Source organism: Podarcis bocagei (assembly GCF_964188305.1).
Source record: "Podarcis bocagei genome assembly, chromosome: 10".
NCBI lineage: Eukaryota > Metazoa > Chordata > Lepidosauria > Squamata > Lacertidae > Podarcis > Podarcis bocagei.
This window is the reverse complement of record NC_138135.1, coordinates 8,666,731-8,687,575: the sequence shown is the minus strand read 5'-3', so window position 1 is coordinate 8,687,575 and position 20,845 is coordinate 8,666,731. Positions and strand designations below refer to the sequence as shown.

Genomic DNA, 20,845 nt, shown 5'->3' with positions numbered 1-20,845 from the left:
AGCGGAGTGTGTAACCTGAAGCGTATGTAACCCGAGGTACCACTGTAGTGCTTTCCTGCAGTTGATTAGAACCGAGCCACAACCTTTTGAACCCTTTGGTTGAAATGGGCTTGGCTTTTGGGAGGAGTTCGTTTCTACAGAAGTGCTGCTTTGCATGGACAGGCGGAGTCCCCCCAAACCCTGGGCGGGCCCCCCCATGGAATAACGACTCAAGACAACATGCTATGGGATTAAAATTGGCCACAACTTTATCATGTTTCAGATGTGGGTAGACCTTGGCTCAGGCATTGGCCGTTTATCTTTCCCAGTCCCCCGCAGGGGATCTGGGGAACATCAGGGTTATCCAGTGTGTGTGTGTGGGGGTGGGTGGGCTGGCTCTGGAGAACATATGTTCAAGCAGAGAGAGCCCACCCCCATTATGCCGCTGTCACAGGGGAGAGCAATGACGACCTCTAGGCGTACGACCAAAGCCTCCCCTCAAATAACCCCTTTAACGGGGAACCCTGGTATTGCCGCTGCAAAGAGGAGGGGGCGTGGGTCACCGCTGCACACCCCCTCCTCATTTAGGGAAGATTGACTAAAGGATTCCACCCTAGACCTGATACCACCAAAGTTGTGACGTTTTGCTACGGGAAAGGCAAACCTGCCAATGCAGGAGAATTCCTTTCCGGCCCTTCAACAGCGACCCTGACGTAGCAGCGCCTGCGTACCTGTGGAGAAAAGGTTAACCTGCACAAAGAAGTCTGAACTGAGGGTGGGTAGGGTGGGAGAAGCTCTGGAGCCAACTGACGATTCCCAGGTAAGATCCTCCCCCTATTGTGTGGGCAGGTAGTCCCTCCCCCTACCTGGCCTGATCACCTTGGCAACGCCTCCCCAGGCAGGATTGGGCAACTGGCTGAGGTAGGCGGAGACCTCCAGGTATCCCACCTGGGGGGAGGCGATGCCAAGCCTGTGCTAATGGTGCCACATAGGGTCCAGGGGGCTGTGCGCGACTACGCAAAGGGCGCCCCCTGTTTAATGTGGGAAGCGGTCATTGTGGTTCTTTGCAGCTGTTGGTGAGGCGCATTTCTAGGACCTGACTTATTTCTGAAATTTCAAGTTGTTTAAAACCATTTTCAGTACAGTGGTACCTCGGGTTAAGTACTTAATTCGTTCCGGAGATCCGTTCTTAACCTGAAACTGTTCTTAACCTGAAGCACCACTTTAGCTAACGGGGCCTCCTGCTGCCACTGTGCCACCACCACACGATTTCTGTTCTCATCTGGAAGCAAAGTTCTTAACCCGAGGTACTATTTCTGGCTTTGCGGAGTCTGTAACCTGAAGCGTCTGTAACCCGAGGTACCACTGTACTGTGTTTTGGTATTGCAGCTGTCTTTTCATTCTTGTCACCTGCCCTGGGACCTGAGGGCGAAGGGCAGGAATAAACTGCAGTAGGAGTGATTTGTTTTGTTTTATGACCCACAAGATTTTAGGGAAGGCTCATAGCTCAGTATGAGAGCACCTGCTGAGCACCCAGACCATCTGAGGTACAGTCCACAACATCTCCAAGCAGGGCTGGAAGAAATCCTGGTCTAAGGTCCTGGAGAGCAGCTGCCAGTCAGTGCTGACATTACTGAACTCCATGGACCAGTAATCTGCAACTTCCTGTATTCCAAAGTCTCCCAATCAGAGCCACATAGAGCTTCATCTTGTTATAAGAAAAAACTGCTTCTTTTCCCTTATGGGGTATTCCAGAGCCCATATAGAGTCCTTAAGTGGGTTCCCTATCGGTAGAAGGAAATGACAGAGGCCAACCAGAGAATATTGAGAAGCAAAGCAGCTAATAAGCCTGGTCTTATTAAACTGTTGCAACAGGGTCCCCACTCACCACACGCAGGAGAGAGGAGGAACCTTGAACAATGGTGCGCAAGGCCTTCTATAGACTTTTGAAATTGCCCACCCTGTAGCCCAAGACCACCCCTCTAAAACAGGCATAGGCAAACTGCAGCCCTCCAGATGTTTGGGACTACAATTCCCATCTTCCCTGACCACTGGTCCTGTTAGCTAGGGATGGTAGGAATTGTAGTCACAAACATCTGGAGGGCCACAGTTTGCCTATGCCTGCTCTAAAACATCATACATACATCACAGAAGGAGGCAGTCTACAGCAGAGGAGGCGGTCTACAGCAGAAATCCTGTTTGCCAGGATACCTGATAATGGTCACTGATTGCAGTACCTGGGCAGCCTGGGCAGTCTTTTGTAATGCTTTTAGTTCCTGACTCCAGGTGACAGGCTCACCCTATTCATACACAAATAGGCCCTTAAGACAGGATTTGTAAGCAGAAGACAATGGGGAGGCTCTCCCCATTTTCCTCCCTTACTGCAGAGGAATATTTGAGGTCATTGGGAGAGTCAAAATGACTTCAGATATGACTTCTTACTATTTCAGACACGTGTTTTTTATACTTATGTATGTGTTTGCCTTGTACATTTATGAACATTTAATTTGTTGCCAGGAACAAGGGTTGTAGTTGGTACAAAAATGGTATTACACACCTGTAAGGTTATATCATATTACAAAATCTGGAAGTAAGAATTGTTGGAGGAGATGTGGAGTGATGGGAACGTACAGTCATATGTGGTGGGATTGTCCGTTAGTTAATGAATTCTGGAAACAGATTGGTATAGAAATATCGGGAACTGTGGGTAGGAAGGTGGAAATATCTAAATTAATGGTTCTTATTAGCCTGAGTAGCACCTAGTTAAAAACAAAAGAGGAATGTAAATGGGTAAAATTGATGGTAATTGCAGCCAGACAGGTTATAGCGAGTAATTGGAAAAATGCAGAAGAGCTAGGGGTGAACCAATGGAGGGAAATATTGAAAAATATTATAATCTTAGAATATCTAACTGTGAAGATACATAAAATGAAAGGGTTTAAGGTCAGTGAGAAGGAGGAGGATTGGTTTGAGAAAATATTGAATTATTTGGGCAGGTTTGAACAATTTGGGGCAATTAAAATGTTAAAAGTTTAATAAACCTTATGGAGGGAGGAGTGTTAAGGTATATAGAATTGTACATATGGTTGATTTGAATATGTTATTATTGATTATGTATACCCAATGTATCAGCCACCTGGGGGTTTGTTTTCACTGTTTGTGTTTTGGTTGTTGGTAAAAAATAAAATAAAAGGGGGGAAAACGAACATTTAATTTATGTTTGAGACCTTAGAATTTTTAAAACAATCTCTATGCGTTTTTCGAGCGAGAAAAAAGATAAACACCCTCCCGGTTGTGACTAAGGGGACAGAAGCTTTGTGGGGCCAGGGGAAGACCTCAAGGGTGCCATTGCACCCATGGGTGCCCTGTGGGTAGTCCCTGCATTGAAGGGTGTATTAATCCTCCTTCTCTGATATATAACACCTCCTGGTTTTAGGAGAGGCACCCTGCCCATTCTAGTGTTGGTCCCCACATCTTGGTACCCATTTGGGTATTTTTCTTTTTGTTCTGCAATAGTCTCATTTTCTCTAAACCCCTTTTTCTCTTTAGGGGGAACACGGCAAGAGAGGAAGGAATGGGTCTACTGGACCAATAGGACCCCCCGGACACCCAGGACAAGAGGTGCTCAAAAAAGTCTCACCTTTACCTAGGAAATGAGAGTGGAACCAGGGGTGGCCTTCAGTCATCTTTGATAATATGTTGCCCTGAGCAAAGCCGAAATTTGGAGCCTCCTAATGGATCTTCTCAATTATGGATCCTCTCAATTTTGTGGGGGCCCCCAAGCTTGGTGTCCTGGGAGGGGGGAACCACCTGCACCTCACCCTAAATCCTGGTGGAAGAGTCAAGGTCCATAGCTCAGAGACAGGGCACTTGCTTTCCTTCAGAAGGTGCCAGGATCAATCCCTGGCATCTCTCGGTAGGGCTGGGAATGTTCCCTCTGAACCCTGGAGATCTGCTGCCACCAGATGAAGACCAGCGATGGGGACCCTGTGGCCCTCCAGATGTGGACTACAACTCCCATCATCTCTGGTTGCTGGCCATAGTGACCATGGCTGATGGGAGTTGGAGTCTAGCAACATCCTGAAGGCCACATGTTTCTCATTCTGATACTGATGGGCCAATTGTCTTGATGCAGAAGAAGACCTTTGTGTCCAGATGGTCTCTCAGAGGAACTCTTAGTCCTTCGTGGTGCAACTGGGGAGAATTCAGCCCATGACTCTGAGCCTGATCACTGGCAGAGCGTTCATGGGTTTTTGTCCAGTATACCTGAAGGAGCGTCTCCGCCCCCATCGTTCTGCCCGGACACTGAGGTCCAGCTACAAGGGCCTTCTGGCGGTTCCCTAACTGCGAGAAGCCAAGTTACAGGGAACCAGTCAGAGGGCCTTCTCAGTGGTGGCACCCACCCTGTGGAACGCCCTCCCACCAGATGTCAGAGAGAGAAACAACTACCAGACTTTTAGAAGACATCTGAAGGCAACCCTGTTTAGGGAAGCTTTTAATGTTTAATAGACGATTGTATTTTAATATATATTTTTCCAATTTTTTTAATTGATTTTCCAATTTTTTTAAACAAACAAACAAACAAACAAACAAACAAACAAACAAACAAACATACCCCTTAATTGTACTTAATCCAATCTTAGTAACATTGTTAAGTGACTTCCTCAAATCCCCCTGGCTGAATTTCAGTGTATATCATTGTAACAGTTTTCCAAAACCAATTTTAATATTTTGTTGGAAGCTGCCCAGAGTGGCTGGGGAAACCCAGCCAGATGGGTGGGGTATAAATATATTATTATTATTATTATTATTATTATTATTATTATTATTATTATTATTATTTTATTCTCATGCATAGGCAAATTCGGCCCTCATCTAGTTATTTTTATATTTATTATTATTATTATTATTATTATTATTATTATTAAAAGGGAAGAACTATGTATTCTGCCTTGAGCTCCTTGGAGAAAAAGGTGGAAAATAAATGTAGAAAATAAACAAATAAACTCTCTGTGTATTTGGATGTCTAGTTAAACCCCACTGCACTGCATTACAAATACGAACAATAGAGTTCCTTGTCTTGATAAGGAAAAAGGTTTTTTCATCTATTTCCTCCCACTTCTTTTTTGCTTCTCAGGGGATGCCTGGTGTCCCTGGGATCAAGGGCAGCAAGGTGAGTCATGCCTCAGTCCAGGATATCCGTACAGCTGGGGGTAGGGGGGCTATTGGTTTGTTTTCGTTCTTGTTTTTATTGCAACCCCCTGGTTTCTGTTTGTTTTCCAGGGTGAGGCCGGCCTTGGCAGACTGGGTCCAAGGGGACCACGGGGACTCCCTGGGCCTCAGGTAGGATAGCCTAGTGGTTCCATCACTAGTGGTACTTTTCACAGAAGCTTCTGCTTTGATTATAAAGGTAAAGGTAAAGGACCCCTGACAGTTAAGTCTAGTCGCAGACAACTCTGGGGTTGCGGCGCTCATCTCGCTTTACAGGCCGAGGGAGCCGGCGTTTGTCTGCAGACAGTTTTCCCAGGTCATGTGGCCAGCATGACTAAGCCGCTTCTGGCGAACCAGAGCAGCGCATGGAAACGCCGTTTACCTTCCTGCTGGTAAAGGGACCCCTGACCATTAGGTCCAGTCATGGCCGACTCTGGGGTTGCGGCGCTCATCGCGCTTTACTGGCCGAGGGAGCCGGCATACAGTTTCCTGGTCATGTGGCCAGCAGAACTAAACCGCTTCTGGCGAACCAGAGCAGCGCACGGAAACGCCGTTTACCTTCCCGCTGGACCGGTACCTATTTATCTACTTGCACTTTGACATGCTTTTGAACTGCTAGGTTGGCAGGAGCAGGGAGCGAGCAACGGGAGCTCACCCCGTCGCGGGGATTTGACCTTATGATCGGCAAGTCCTAGGCTCTGTGGTTTAACCCACAGCGCCACACCGTGTCCCCTTCCCGCTGGAGCGGTACCTATTTATCTACATGCAGTTTGACTAGCTTTCGAACTGCTAGGTTGGCAGGAGCTGGGACCGAGCAACGGGAGCTCACCCCGTGGCGGGGGATTCAAACCGCCAACCTTATGATCGGCAAGCCCAAGAGGCTCAGTGGTTTAGACCACAATGCCACCCGTGTCCCCGCTTTGATTATAGTTATCATCATCATCTTTATTTTCCCCAGAACCAGGACTCAAGGCAGCTCAGAAAAATAAAAACACACATATGTAAAACACAGGTTTGCAAGATAAATATGCAAAAAAATGCAAGATAAAAGACAAAAGGTAATTAAACTGCAATGACACATGCACCCCACCCGGCAGTGCAGGAATCACAGCAAAATAATCCCTGACAGATAGCCATCCAAACTCATTTTAAAAACCTTCAGTGGTGAAGAGTCCACCACCTTCTGAGGGAGTCTGTTCCGCTGTCAAACAGCGCTAATAATAATAATAATAATAATAATTTATTTATTTATTTATATCCTCCGCAGCCAAAGCCAGGCTCAGAGCGGCTAACAACAGTCAAAATAGCACAATTTACATAAAATCACAGTCAGTTAATTGAAATACATTCTAAAATCAGTTCAGAATCAAATTAATGGCAACCATTGGGTTAGAGTTCTATGAGGATTACAGAAGGAAAGAGGAGGTCAGACTGTGCCTTGGCCAAAGGCCTGGTGGAATAGCTCTGTCTTGCAGGCCCTGTGGAAAGATGTCAAGTCCCGCAGGGCTCTAGTCTCTTGTGAGCGTTCCACCAGATCAGGGCCACTTACTATAGAATATATTTAAAGCACACCCAATTTAAACCGTAGGGTGGGAATTGTAGTTTCTTACTCATAGAGCTACCATCCCAAGCACCCTTAATCCCAGGATTCTTTGGGGGAACTCATTTGCTTTAAACGGGCGTCAGGTGTGATTTAAATGTAAGCTGCGGTTCTGCCGACAGACGCACACCCTGCGCGTTTCCAGAAAGTTCTTCCTGATGTTTAGTCGGAATCTCCTTTCTCGCAATTTTGAACCCATCGGTTCGCGTCCTCCCCTCTGGAGCAGCAGAAAACAGGCTTGCTCCATCTTCCATGTGACTGTCAGGAGTTCAGCCTACACTCGAGTAGGACCCTGGCAGAGACACATGCCCAACTGGCATGTTCTCTCCCTCCTGGTTGATGGTTTGGGAGCTTCAAAAGCTTTATTCAGCCCGAACATCACAGCAACTAATGCCAACCAACACTGGCACACTTAGGGATCCACAGAGTTTGCGCACCTTGCATAACAGACCTCAGCAACTCAGCATTTTGGCTAATCGACTTTATTTACATATAAACACACACGGAGCACTGCAACGTGGCTCCATCTCTCTCTAGCATCAGACAGCAAAGAGAGAAAGAACAAAGGACAATAGTCCCACTTCAAGGAACACAGTAACACAAACATCCTGTCTCTGTCACTTCCCACTCTGTGGAGTCAAAACATACACCGTCATGTGAAAGACAACAATCCTATGACTGCAATCATGGAGCAGGAATTCTAACATTGACAACCCTTCAGATGTTATGTTTGAAGATGGCTATCATAGCAAGTCTCAGTGTTCTCTTGTCCAGGCTAAACCGAACCCAGCTCCCTCAAACGTTCCTCATCATTTAGCCCTGAGCTTCATTGAAATATGCATGAAGAACTAAGCTCCCCCCACCCATGTCTTTGCTCAGAGCAAAGCTGCTAAGCAGTCGACACAAAGCCAGGTGCAAGTATTTGAAATGTACAAGCAAACATCTGGCCCTCTCTTGACACTTAGCTTGTAAATGGCACAGTAAAGGCTAATGGGGAGAAGACAGGTGTGCCCAGATGAATTCTAGGCAGAATTTATGGCTGGATCAATGCACCTAAGGGGCGAAGTGACAGGTGTGTGGAAATTGCAGGACTGGAATGTGGATTTTGGATACCTGGTCGGAGGAGGTTTGCATTGTGCGGTTTCAGTTCTAGCCTGGAAGGAAGCTCATTGCAGAGAGTAAGGACAGGCGTGGCGTTGCCCTGCAGGAAGGATGGACAACCTGTGGGCCTTAGTCTAATTTCAGGTGGGGGCAGCCCAGAGGGAGAGAGTCGGGGGACGGCCAAAATACATGAAGCAGTGGAACAAGGAGGGTTCAGGTGATGGCGGATTGGGGGGAGAGAAGAAGGAGGGAGCAATGGGGGATGAAAGAGGGGCATCAGAGAGAAAGAGAAAGAGAGGAGTGAAGGCTGGAAAAGACACCTCTGGAGGAATACCGGTGTAACTTCTTTTTAACAGGGCGAAGAAGGAATTGTGGGAGTTCGTGGTCCCGTTGGCATGATGGTAAGTGCAAGCTAAGTGTGGCAGAAAATTCAAGACCTGGTTCTTGGTCTGGACCCCACACACATTTGAGAACCCTTAAAGTTTCTCTGTTGCTGAAAATATGGTTGAGTTAAATTTACGTCCCAGAATTTCAGGGTGGTGGGAGATTCTTTGGAATCTCTGCAGCACTTAAGTCCTGATTCTGCCCGGTCTCCTTTGCCCACTTTGCCATAGTTGCTATAGCACAAGTCTTCATGTTCTGCTAAGCTTTCACCTTTGTTGGAGCAACGTCTGTTCCCCCTTATGGAGCTGTCCTATGTGCTGAAGGTCTAGATAATAAATACCTCAAACTAAAGTCCCATCACTATGATAATGGACACCTTGGTGGAATTCCACTTGGGTATTCCTCACATTCCTATTCTGATGTAGCAAAGATGGATTCCGCTTGCAGCCTTGATCTACTTCTATCTCAGACATTTTTGAAAGAGCTCACTCGTGGGAATTCTTGCTTTTGCGATGATCTCTTCCCTGCATGTTTACAGGGACAGAATGGCCTTTCGGGGCCGAAAGGGGAGAAGGTAAGTAGGCAAATGTTGAATATATATGTTGAGCATCCTCAGTATTTCCAGACCTGGTACCCATGTTTAACTCAAGAATGCATTTGGGGGCCCTGCTTCTCTGGGCGAAGAGGGTTTCAAAGTTGGGGTCTGCTACAGAGAGATACCCACTAACTGATTCCTCGCTATCTGTGCTCCACTTTTCAGAGGTGAGACGCGGGTGAAGGGCCTCAAATGATTATCATAGTGTCCACACAGGTCCAAAAGGGAAGAAGTAGTCCTTTAAGCATTGGGGTTCTGTGATGGCCTGGGACTCGGGCTCAGACTCAGAACCAGAGGAGTCTTGGTCTGCACTGGATCCTCTGCCTCAGGCAGCATCTGAACCAAGTCTGGGCCTGATTCTGAAGAGCCCCAGTCTGCACAGGTTCCCCTGCAACAAACACCAGCTGGGCCGATTCAGGGGCCTGAGCCTGCCCTGGCTCCAGATGTGGGGATTATCTCTTTGCCTTCAGCTAGGCCATCACTTACAGCTGCTCCACTACTGGTTGGGTCAGGGGAGGCTGAGGCGGCCTCTGGGTCTAGTAACCCATCGACATCTCCCGAGAGCAGAGACTCAGGTCTGAGAGAAGGAGAGACGTGAGTACTCGCAGGAGGAGTGCTCGCCTTCGGACGAGACAGGGAGGTGAGTCACCGGGGGATCAGGACCGGCCGTTACCCCATCAGAGATAAATGGCTGCCAGACACCCCCCCCCAGGTTGCGGGAGCAACATTGCTGCTTGCTGGAACCTGCCTGAGACCTGACCTAGCCTGGTTTCCTGCCTTGGCCCTGTCGGACTGACTCCTCATGGAATCCTTGGATTCGGGACCGGACCTGGACTGCGTTGCTCGGGTTAACCCCTGGGCCCAGCACAGGTCCTAAGCTGTATATAGGGCTTTAAAGGTCAAAAACTGCAGTTTCAATTGATCCCAGAAGCTACTATGCAGCCAAGGGAATCAGGTCAGAACTGGATTTACCGTACATGTTCAAAGCTTCCTGTGCTGGTCCCGGGGGGTAGGTTACCGTTATCGTAGTCAAAGATCAGTCCTGGGTCACTAGCCTGGAAACAGTTCACAAGGAGCGAGGTGAGGTCCGAAGCAGGAAGCCGGGCGGGGACAGGAACACTGGAAGGTCAGAAGCAGGAAGCTGGGCAGGGAACAGGAACACTGGAAGGTCAGGTCTGGGTCTGGGTAGGAGCAGGTACTCAACGACGACGTTGCTCCCACAACCTGGGACTGGGCTGACTGGCCTTTATCTTCTCTGAGGCCAGGGGCGGTCCCGGCCCCCAGGAGACCCGCCTCCCCTGGCCTTAAGGCGAGCATTCCTCCTGGGAGAAACCAGCTCCCTTCGCCTCTCTGCCCTGAGCCTCTGCAGTTCAGGAGAGGCTGAAGGGTTAATGGACCCAGGAGGAGACTCACCTGTAGGCACTGAGTCCTCAATCACCTCCGGAGCCAGAGTGGAATCACCTGGTGCCTGCTCCTGAGGATCCGGCACAGGTGCAGGCGCCTCAGAATCAAGGCCCTGCCCCAGTTCAGCCGGCCCTAGAGGCGGGGACTCCTGTGCAGGCTGGGATTCCTCCGGTTCAGCCTCTGAATCGGAATCCCAGGCCATCACACTTCCTGTCTTTCACGTTATGCAACTGCAGCCCCCAATCTTCTACACCCGCCCCAAGTACAATGCATTGCATTAATCCAGCCTAGAGATTATCATAGTATAGAGAACTGGAGCAGAGCTACCCATGTCCAGATAAGGTCAACCTGGGTCACCGGTCAAAGTTTATAGAAGGTGCTAAGTGCCATGTGGCCTCCAATGTCAACATTGGATCCAAGAGCGCCCCCCAAATCATGCAACTTCTCTTGGAGGGATGGGTAGTGTGACCCTATCTAGAACAAAACGCATCCCACTCATCTAGTGAGGGGAAACCACTTGATGGGAGGGTCTCAATCTTGTCTGTGTTGACTTTCAGTTTCTTATATACCTTCCTGCAATCCTGGCAAGGACTCTGCACAGCTTCGAGTTCCCACAAGGCAGGTGGCACCACCTATCCCATAGAAAGTAGTCCCCATCACCTTGGCTGTGTGGTCAGTCCTATCTGCCTTGTCTCTTCCCAGCTCAGATTGTGTCTTCCCTGGCTAAGATGTGATCCCCATTCTTGGGAAGGCAGCAGTGCTCACTGAAGCAAAGGAAAGTCATTCATGTTTGTCTGTGGACATTCCCCAGTCACTGGCCACTGTGCTCCCATGGTATGACAACGGTGGACTCTCTCTTTAAGAACTGGCCAAGGGATTTGGCAATGTGATAGTATTAATGAGGTATTCCTTTGTTTTCATTTACACTCCTCCTCCTTAGGGCGATGTTGGATTTCCTGGGGCCAAAGGAGAAAGGGTAAGCAATGTTTAAAGAGGTCAGCACTGCAGGGTAATGGGGTAGGTTGAATTGACCCAAACAACTTGCTCTTTCCCCAGCCACTCTGGGCGGCTTCCAACTGAATATGAAAAACAATACTGCATCAAACATTAAAAACGTCCCTAAACAGGGCCACCTTCAGTTGTCTTCTAAAAGTCAGGTAGTTGTTTATTTCCTTGACATCTGAAGGGCAGGCGCCACTACCAAGAAGGCCCTCTGCCTGGTTCCCTGTAACCTCACTTCTCACAGCAAGGGAACTGCTAGAAAGCCCTTGGAACTGGACCTCAGTGTCCAGGTAGAATGATGGTGGTAGAGACACTCCTTCAGGTATACTGGGCCGAGGCCATTTAAGGCTTTAAAGGTCAGCACCAACACTTTGAATTGTGCTCAGAAACATACTGGGAGCCAATGTAGGTCTTTCAAGACCGGTGTTATGTGGTCTTGGTGGCTGCTCCCAGTCACCAGTCTAGCTGCTGCATTCTGGATTAGTTGTAGTTTCCGGGTCACCTTCAAAGGTAGCCCCACGTAGAGCGCATTGCAGTAGTCCAAGTGGGAGATAACCAGAGCATGCACCACTCTGGTGAGACAGTCTGCGGGCAGGGAGGGTCTCAGCCTGCGTACCAGATAGAGCTGGCAGACAGCTGCTCTGGACACAGAGTTGACCTGTGCCTCCATGGACAGCTGTGAGTCCAAAATGACTCCCAGGCTGCGCACCTGGTCCTTCAGGGGCACAGTTACCCCATTCAGGACCAGGGAGTCCTCCACACCTGCCCGCCTCCTGTCCCCCAACCAGAGCATGCACCACTCTGGCAAGACAGTCTGCCATTTGTCTCTGAAGAAATGGGTTTTCAAACCAGCTTGTCTGCCATTGCGACAAATGAATTTCTGATTCTCCCTCACTGGAGGTAGATGCTGTTTCCCAGTCATAAAGGAATGTGTAATGCTCTCTCTGAAGGAAGTGTGAATAGAACATTAGGCAGAAGTGGGTGAATTAAACAGCACAGGAGATGTGATTAAGTTGACAATTTGCCACGGCAGCATTTACTAACCTTTTCCTTTTCTATTCCACATTTGGACTTCCTCCATTCTAACCTTGCCTGCTTCAGGACCAATTAAACATCATTTGCCAGTCTCTTCTATGGAGCCACGTAAAGCAAGAATGGTTCCTGGATAGTGAGGCAGGAAAAAATTGTTTGCGCTTCCATTTTGACGCTCCATTTTCCTTTCCTGAAACAAAACATGAACTGGAAAGCAATGATCCTGTCAATTCACACTGCTCTGAATTTTGTGATGCAGTTTCCCAAACAATGTATACAAAAATTGATATATTAGGGGGAAGTGTGTGCAGAAGTTGGGGGGGGGGGAATTGTGGCAATAACATTTAAAAATGCAGGATATTAGGGGAAATTGCAAAAATGAGCTTATTAGCCAAACCTAGAATCATGGAACTGTAGAGTTGGGAGCCCAACCCCTGTGCAATCTAAGAATCACAACTAACCTCCATACAGCAGTGCGTGTGTGTTAGAAGACACAAGTATTTAAATGATGGTGAGTTTTCACGAGGACTTTTGAAAAACAGAATGGAGAAAGGAAAAACTGGAAAAAGGCTGAGGAAACGAGAGAAGTGGAAACTGACATATTTGTCCACAAGGAATAGCAGTACATCTATTTATTATAATAGTAATAATAATTTATTATTTATACCCCGCCCATCTGGCTGAGTTTCCCCAGCTGCTCTGGGCGGCTCCCAATCGAGTGTTAAAAACAATACAGCAGTAAATATTAAAAACTTCCCTAAACAGGGCTGCCTTCAGATGTCTTTTAAAGATAAGATAGCTGCTTATTTCCTGGTTGTCCAGCTTGCTTTCTTTTTTAATCCAGCTTCAGTTCCAGCTCTGACTCAAGGTGAACTCATAATGCAAAGGCCTTTCTCTTTTCTGTTCTTGAATCATAGGGAGACCCCATGACAACATTTGGACCTCAAGGCTACAAAGGCAGCAAAGGTGATCCCGTAAGTTGGGCTTTTTTCTTTCTTTCCGCCAGGAGTTTGCTTTCTCCGTCGCTCACAGAGACTGGTGTGGGGAGCCCCCCTGTTTTGTTGGTCTTGCGCTACTGATCCCACAAGCTGCTCTCTGTGCCACCACTGAACTTCCTGTCTAGCCAGTTAAGGTAGAATCACAGGTGGAACAATATTATTATTATTATTATTGAAATTTTATTTACAACATAACATAAACCCCCACCCCCCACCCCAGTACAGAAATCCACCCTCTTTAAACATGAACATAACATACAATGAGCATAACATACAACAATACAAACAACCAAATAAAAGACTTCCTTTATCCTGTATCTGGGCTCCTTATTTACTTCTTATAAGCTGTTTCCTTTATGAATAACTATTAAGATTTTTCTAATTATAACTTAAATATCCACAAAGTCTCCTGCAGACATTAATCGAAACAAGTCCAGGTATGTATTTTAGGGCACTGTTTTGTGAAGTATTCTCTGCATTCTCCCCATGCTTTTTGAAACTCTTGTTTAGTGTGATCTCTAATTGCCTCTGTTAATATAGCCAGTTCAATATACTCTTAACAGTTTGTCTTGCCATTCCTTTTTTGTTGGCACAGTTTCTTTTTTCCAGTTTTTAGCAGTTAGGATCCTTGCCGCTCCTGTGGCATAGAGGAATATTTTATGATCTTCTCTTGCTATGCCTGTGTCCGTTATCCCTAGTAGAAAATCTTCTGTATTTTTCATAAAGTTCTACTTAAACCTTTTTTTAAGCTCGTCATCTACCACGTTCCACAAGCTTTTGATTTTTTTTCACAGGTCCACCAAACATGTACAAGTCTCCCCTCTGTTTTACCACACCTCCAGCACAGAGTTGTTTTTGCCTTATACATTTTAGCTATTTTGGTAGTTGTTAAGTACCATCTATAAAACGTCTTGATTAGATTTCCCCTCAATACTTCAAAGGCTGTAAATTGCACAGGTGGAACAATATTGTGAATAAAACCTTCCAGGACCAAAGGCCAGAGGCCTCTGAATAATTCCAGATCTTTGGCATCATGAAGGGGAAAGAGCAAGAGAGCAATTACCCCATTGATGGCCACCAACTTGGCCTGCTTTAAGATCAGTAAAATTCATAGATCATAGAATCTAGCTGGCAGACCCTGACCTAGCAAAACCCCCTGCAATGTAGGAATCTTTCGCCCAATGTTGGGCTTGAACCCACAGCCCTGAGATTAAGAGTAATAATAACCCAAATAGTAATGAATTTTGACAAATTCCCATTATCTGGTTATAGCCACAAGCAACACACAATGACCGCTCCCCACATTAAATGGGAGGCGCCCTTTGCATGGTCGCGCGCAGTCCCCTGGACCCTATGCGGCACCATTAGCACAGGCAGGCTTCACCTTCCCCAGGTGAGATAACTGGAGGTTTCCGCCTACCTCAGCCAGTTGCCCAATTCCGCCTGGGTAGGCGTTGCCAAGGTGACCACGTAGGGGGAGGGACTACCTACCCACACAATAGAGGGAGGATCTTACCTGGGAATCGTCAGTTGGCTCCAGAGCTTCTCCCGCCCTACCCACCCTCAATTAAGACTTCTTTTGCAGGTTAACCTTTTCTGCACAGGTACGCAGGCGCTGCTACGTCAGGGTCGCTGTTGAAGGGCCGGGAAGGAATTCTCCTGCATTGGCAGGTTTGCCTTTCCCGTAGCAAAACGTCACAACTTTGGCAGTATCAGGCCTTGGGCGGAATCCTTTAGTCTATCTTCCCTAAATGGGGGTGGGACGTGCAGCGGTGACCCACGCCCCCCTCCTCTTTGCGGCGGCAATACCAGGGTTCCCCATTAATGAGGTTGTTTTGAGGGGAGGCTTTGGCCGTACGCCTAGAGGTCGTCATTGCTCTCCCCTGCGACAGCGGCATAATGGGGGCGGGCTCTCTCTGCTTGAACATATGTTCTCCAGAGCCAGCCCATCTCCCACACACACTCTGGATAACCCTGATGTTCCCCAGATCCCCGGCGGGGGACTGGGAGGGATAAACACCCAATGCCTGAGCCAAGGTCTACCCACATCTGAAACATGATAAAGTTGCGGCCAATTTTCATCCCATAGCACCTTGTCTGGAGTCGTCATTTCACACGGGGGCTGCCCAGGGTTTAGGGGACTCCGCCTGTCCACGCAATGTTCCATAACGACTCCCAACTAAAACCAAATCTGGATCCAAGTGGCTCACAGATAACTCTCTACCTTCAAATTGCTGTCCTATGAGATCTCACCCACTGAATTGCTCAAACTGGATCTAAATGTGGCAAAAAGGTTTTTAAATCAAAGGCTGGATGATACGGAGCTATACCAAAATTTCATAGCTGGTGGTGGAGCCTGTTCGCTGTTAAATCTCGGCATAATCCCTATCTACCATGCTCCGTCCTACTTAACATCGCTTATGGCCGCGTCTCACCGATATGCCTTCATTAGAGCTAGGTTCAATGTTTTTCCAACAAATGTCCTGAGACATAGATTCACTAAGGGCCAAGTCCCTTCAATGTGTGCTTGTGATATGAAAACATCTGAATCTCTACAGCAGTGTATCCCAACCTTTTTTGGGCAACGGCACACCTGTTTAATGAAAAAAATCTCGCGGCACACCACCATTACAGCCCTGTGACGTCAGCGCGCAGCGTCACGCCGGGAGGGACGCACGAAAGTGAAAGTTTTTAATTTTTTTCCTCCCCCTTGCCGGGGAACCTCCAAGCTTTGGGGGTGGGGGGGGGAGGAGGCAGCAGAGCGAGGGACTGAGGGACGGCGGCAGCTGAGGCGGCGGCGGCTGTTGTGGTGGTGGCGGCGATAGCGGGCGGAGGAGGGGGCAGCGGCGGGAGTTGCTGCTGCTGTTGTTGCTGCTGCTGCCCGGACATGCCGGCCCCTTCTCCTCCGCTGTCTCGCGCTCCTCCCTTTTGCACGCGCTGCCCCGCCGCTCGGCACCACCACCGCGGAGCCGCCCCCGGCTCGACGCGGATCCTCGCCGCCGCCGCCTCTCACCGCCCGCCTCGCCCGCCTCCCTCCCACGGCACACCAGCCGACGTCTCACGGCACACTAGTGTGCCGCGGAACACCGGTTGGGAAACACTGCTCTACAGCATGTCATGTTTATCTGCCCTATGTACAGTTCAGCTCGTGCTAGTATACTAAACTCCATAATTCAGCCTATGGCTGACAAGCCAGTAGACCTACAGCTTGCCTGGGTTCTTCAAGATATGGATCCTTATATTACCCTACAGGTTGCTAAATTCCTAACAGCCGTCCTCTCGTACAAGAGACGGAATGGAATGTTAGCCGATTATTGATAGTTATAAGAACTTTCTACAATGACATCAGATATTGATTTTAGCGTAGTGCCTAAATCTTAATCTTAAATTTTTCTTTTGAATTGCTAATATCTGTCCTTGTGAGCTGTGAATTGTGTTATATTACTGATGGCTTGTACGAGTCCACTGTTTTATTTGATTTGTTTTGTTGTGTTGTGCTTTATGATGGGTGTAAAGCCGAATAAACATTTTCTTCTTCTTCTTCTCTACCTTCATTTGATGTAGATATGGTGCTCAACCATGGTTATTTCCAACTGTGATTTACTGTTCTGACCCTGGTTAAGATCCCAAGATATGGTGAAGCCATGGTTTAGCCTACCAGGTTGGGCAGCCCCAGAGGATATGAATTAGGAGAAGTCAGCAAGACAGGAGAGGTTATGGAATGCAGATGTAACCATGGCCATCATAACCATGGTCATCCTAATGGAGCTCATATATATATCATTAATAAATATAAAGACTTTTTATTTGGAAAAAAGAGTTTTGACTCTGCTGCTATTTAGGGTGAAAGAGGCCCTCCAGGATTTGATGGTGACAAGGGCGAGAAAGGAGAAGATGGACCAGCAGGAGAAAAGGTTCCTTTGGTTTTGTTGATTTCCTTAACTGTAACAGCTCTCTCTGTCTTTAAAACTCAGTGGTTGTGGTAGAAGATTGCAATTGACTATCCTTCTTGCCAATATCCATTTTACTACATAAAACGTCTTGTGGGTTTCCTTAAATTGTGCCCTGTATGTCAATAGCTCATGGACTGCACATTTCCATGGAGCATTCATAACCAACCTCATGACCTGTTGCTGAACAATTTCTGACTTGGGCAAAAAAACCCAATCCAAAACCAGATAAATACTTGATTTCCTCGCAGTTTGCTTAAAAGTCCTCCCTCATCCTCGCTGAACCTGCAACTTTGGACACCCAAATCAAAATTGTTAAGTTGTGGGTGAACATATCAGACGACACAGCGATTCTTCAAACAGCTCTTGTTTATTAACAGGCCAGAACAGAACTGAACTGAAGGGTTCAGCCAACCTGCTTATATAGAGCTCCAGTACAATGTTACTGTAGCAACTTTCTAAAACTATCCAATCACTGAACGTCACTTTCGATCCCTTATTTGCATAACTATCTACAGTATCCCCCTGCTGGCCCAGGGTGAGAACTTCAGTACATAACAAAAAGGATGGAAAATAATTTTATAAATTAATAACTTTGGGCACTAGCCTGGGTGAAAGAGTATTGCAAGGTATCTTTCTCTGCGTGATCATTCAGTGTATTTTTTCTCATTTCAGGGAGTGAAAGGAGAAGCCGGGGCGAAAGGAATCATGGGTCTGTTTGGCACAAGAGGCCCAGTGGGGCAGAAGGTCAGTCCGAATGGCTCCCGTGTTCACACATGTAGCCTGGGGTTGGGGTGAATTAACCTCTGTGCCAACAAAGCAACAGCCTCACATCAAACGGTCCTCCAGATATCTTGTATGGCTTGACCAAAGAAACACAGGGAATGAATGTCAAAGTTAGGAACAGGCAAATGTTCTCTTTCGGTGCAAGAGAGAACCCAGCTTCCAAATAATCATGTGTGTGATGAAGAACCATCTCTTCATCCAGCCTTTCTCAACCTGTGGGTCCCCAGATGTTGTTGAACTACAACTCCCATCACCCCTAGCTAGCAAGGCCAGAGCTCAGGGATGATGGGAGTTGTAGTCCAACAACATCTCAGGACCCACAGGTTGAGAACCGCTCCCTCCCATCCCTTTTTTTAGGATGCAACTTGGTACCAAATTGCCCACAGAACATAGGAACACAAATTACGATAAATCGAATTAATATAAATTAAAACTGCTCCCCAAATTGCTGTACCACCCCTGCTCTTATTTTCCGAGTACCTCCATCCATCTTAACAGTTAATGCACCAACAATCTGATAAGAGTCCATCTAACTGGGAAGACCTCCAACCTAATAAATAGCTGATTCCTTTCCTGCCCTGCTTGCTTTCAGTCATGGGGGGGGGGGACCCTGGGAAGGGTGGGCCAGCTGCAAAGCTCATTTCCCCATTGGCTGGGGCAAGCGCCAATAATCCTGGGGATTCATGCCTGATTGGCCAAGAAGCACCGAAGCAAAATCCTGTTCCAATGTGTCCTTTAAAAGGAGGGTTGTGCTGTGAAGGGGTTGAAATAGTTGCCCAGTCCAGGTTGCTCCTGTGAGAAGGGATGGGAAAGAAATTTGGATCAGTCTGCAAACCTACCGGATTGACACTTTCTGACACACTATGTGAACTGAATCACAGCTGTCTTTTGAAATGCATGCTTCTACATATTTGGCAGCGCAATATTCCATCCAAATGATGTGTGCAGAAATGCATATCAAGGGAAAGTATATAAAAATATTAGTGAACGTAATGTATAGTATTCGGAGGAAATCGCTTGCAAAAATGGGTGTGTTGGGAAAATGGCATACAAAAATGTGCATTTTAGAAGAAATTTGCATTAACTTGCTGATGTATATTAATAAAGACTTTTTTAAAAAAACAACTGCAAATTGATTTTGAAATGGGGAGAACTGAATTTAAGATGAGAAAATGAGAGAAAATGAAAATAACAGTCCATACCTCCTTGCCTGGGAGTAAGAAAATGCTACCTGCAGTCTAATTAGCATGAGTTTAGGAATAGTCTAGGAGCTTTCATCAAAATCCCTCAGGTGAGCAGCTGTAGAATGTGCTCAGTGCCATTTCCAAGTGTTGATTTTTGTCTTTACTTCCCTGGCAGGGTGAGCTGGGAGAACCAGGACTGCCGGGATTTGCTGTAAGTCAGAATTCCCCTCTGTGGGGGTTTTTTCGCTTTGACTGGATTGAATGAATGGTCTGCCTAAACCCAGTGTCCTGTCTCCAGCGGTGGGACCATTAGGTTGTAGACAGAGCGAAACGCACCATGCAGCACTCGTCGAACATGCTGTAGTTGTTGTTGTTATTATTATTATTATTATTATTAATAATAATAATATCATTTTACGTGTTTATGGGACTAAACAACAGTAACTGGAGCACACCTTGGAACAGACAAGCATGGCAGAAGCCAACACGGTGCCCACTGTCTGTTTCAGACTGCAGCCGCTCTCTTGCCATGATGAACTTAGAGTATTTTTTTAAAAATAAAGCCATGCAACCAAAGATTAAAACCAATAAGACTCTAGAATAAAAAAATGGCAGCTGCATCTACAAAGCTTCTCTGAAACAGCAGAGTTTTGCAAGGCACCTTTGCTTATTATGGGAGTAACTGGATACCCGGTCTATGCACAAAACTTGCGCCTGCGCAAGTGCTGCAGGTGGAACCGGTCGTGTAAATGTGCTTACTTGTGTTTTGGGGTCTACAACTCCCACCATCCCTAGCTAACAGGACCAGTGGTCAGAGATGATAGGAATTGTAGTCCCAAAACGGCTGGAGGGCCAAGTTTGGCCATGCCTGGTTGAGCTGGAGATGTTTTCACACAGAAGGTCTCTGTTCAGTCTCCAGCAGCTCCAGGTGGGCTGGGAGAGACTCCTGCTGCTGCTGCAGATGGTGTCAACAACATTGGTGTCTAGATGGACTGTTGGTTTGCCTCAGTACAAGGAAGCTTACTGAATTATGAAGCCTCTACACCAGGCATAGGCAAACTCAGCCCTCCAGATGTTTTGGGACTACAACTCCCATCATCCCTAGCTAACAGGACCAGTGGTCAGGGAAGATGGGAATTGTAGTCTCAAAACATCTGGAGGGCCGAGTTTGCCTATGCCTGCTCTACACAGCTGCAGAGGGGTAGATGGGGCTTGTCAACTTGGGGAAGTAGCCCGTCTTGGAGAAGGAAAGCTCTGGTCCTCAACCTCTGCTGCCTTCTTCAGGAGAAGAAAAGGCTGAGGAGTACACCCTACACAAATTTGGAGTCCCCAAGGCGGGTGGATGGTGCCTTGTATGCCTCCTTCTGGCAACTCCTGCAGTCAGACCGGTGCCAAACGTCTTGTTCCGCTTTCCTTTGGACCACATCAGAGAGGCCAAGAAGAGGGTCTTGTCATCTGGGCAGCCCAGGACTCCCAGGCTTGCACCCCAGGGAGGTCACTTCGACGCTGCTGGAGCAGCAGTTTGGCTTCACCCTTGGAGGCGCACTCCATTTCTTCTTCGGACACACAGATGCCAACTGAATTGTGTTTACAGCAAGGGAGGCTGCTTCATTAGGATA

At 47.3% G+C, this 20,845-nt stretch overlaps 1 protein-coding gene across 1 annotated transcript in view; it reads left to right on the top strand.

Annotated features, from left to right (window-relative positions):
- LOC308596891 (uncharacterized protein) overlaps positions 1–20,845 on the top strand; it is a 233,865-nt gene that overhangs the window by 157,316 nt on the left and 55,704 nt on the right. The window contains exons 67-76 of the mRNA XM_081212195.1: positions 3,529–3,600; positions 5,117–5,152; positions 5,263–5,322; positions 8,248–8,292; positions 8,814–8,849; positions 11,215–11,250; positions 13,226–13,282; positions 17,149–17,220; positions 17,932–18,003; positions 19,402–19,437. Of these exons, the coding sequence (XP_081068321.1) occupies positions 3,529–3,600; positions 5,117–5,152; positions 5,263–5,322; positions 8,248–8,292; positions 8,814–8,849; positions 11,215–11,250; positions 13,226–13,282; positions 17,149–17,220; positions 17,932–18,003; positions 19,402–19,437 (522 nt within the window). The remainder of the gene's footprint in view (positions 1–3,528; positions 3,601–5,116; positions 5,153–5,262; positions 5,323–8,247; positions 8,293–8,813; positions 8,850–11,214; positions 11,251–13,225; positions 13,283–17,148; positions 17,221–17,931; positions 18,004–19,401; positions 19,438–20,845) is intronic.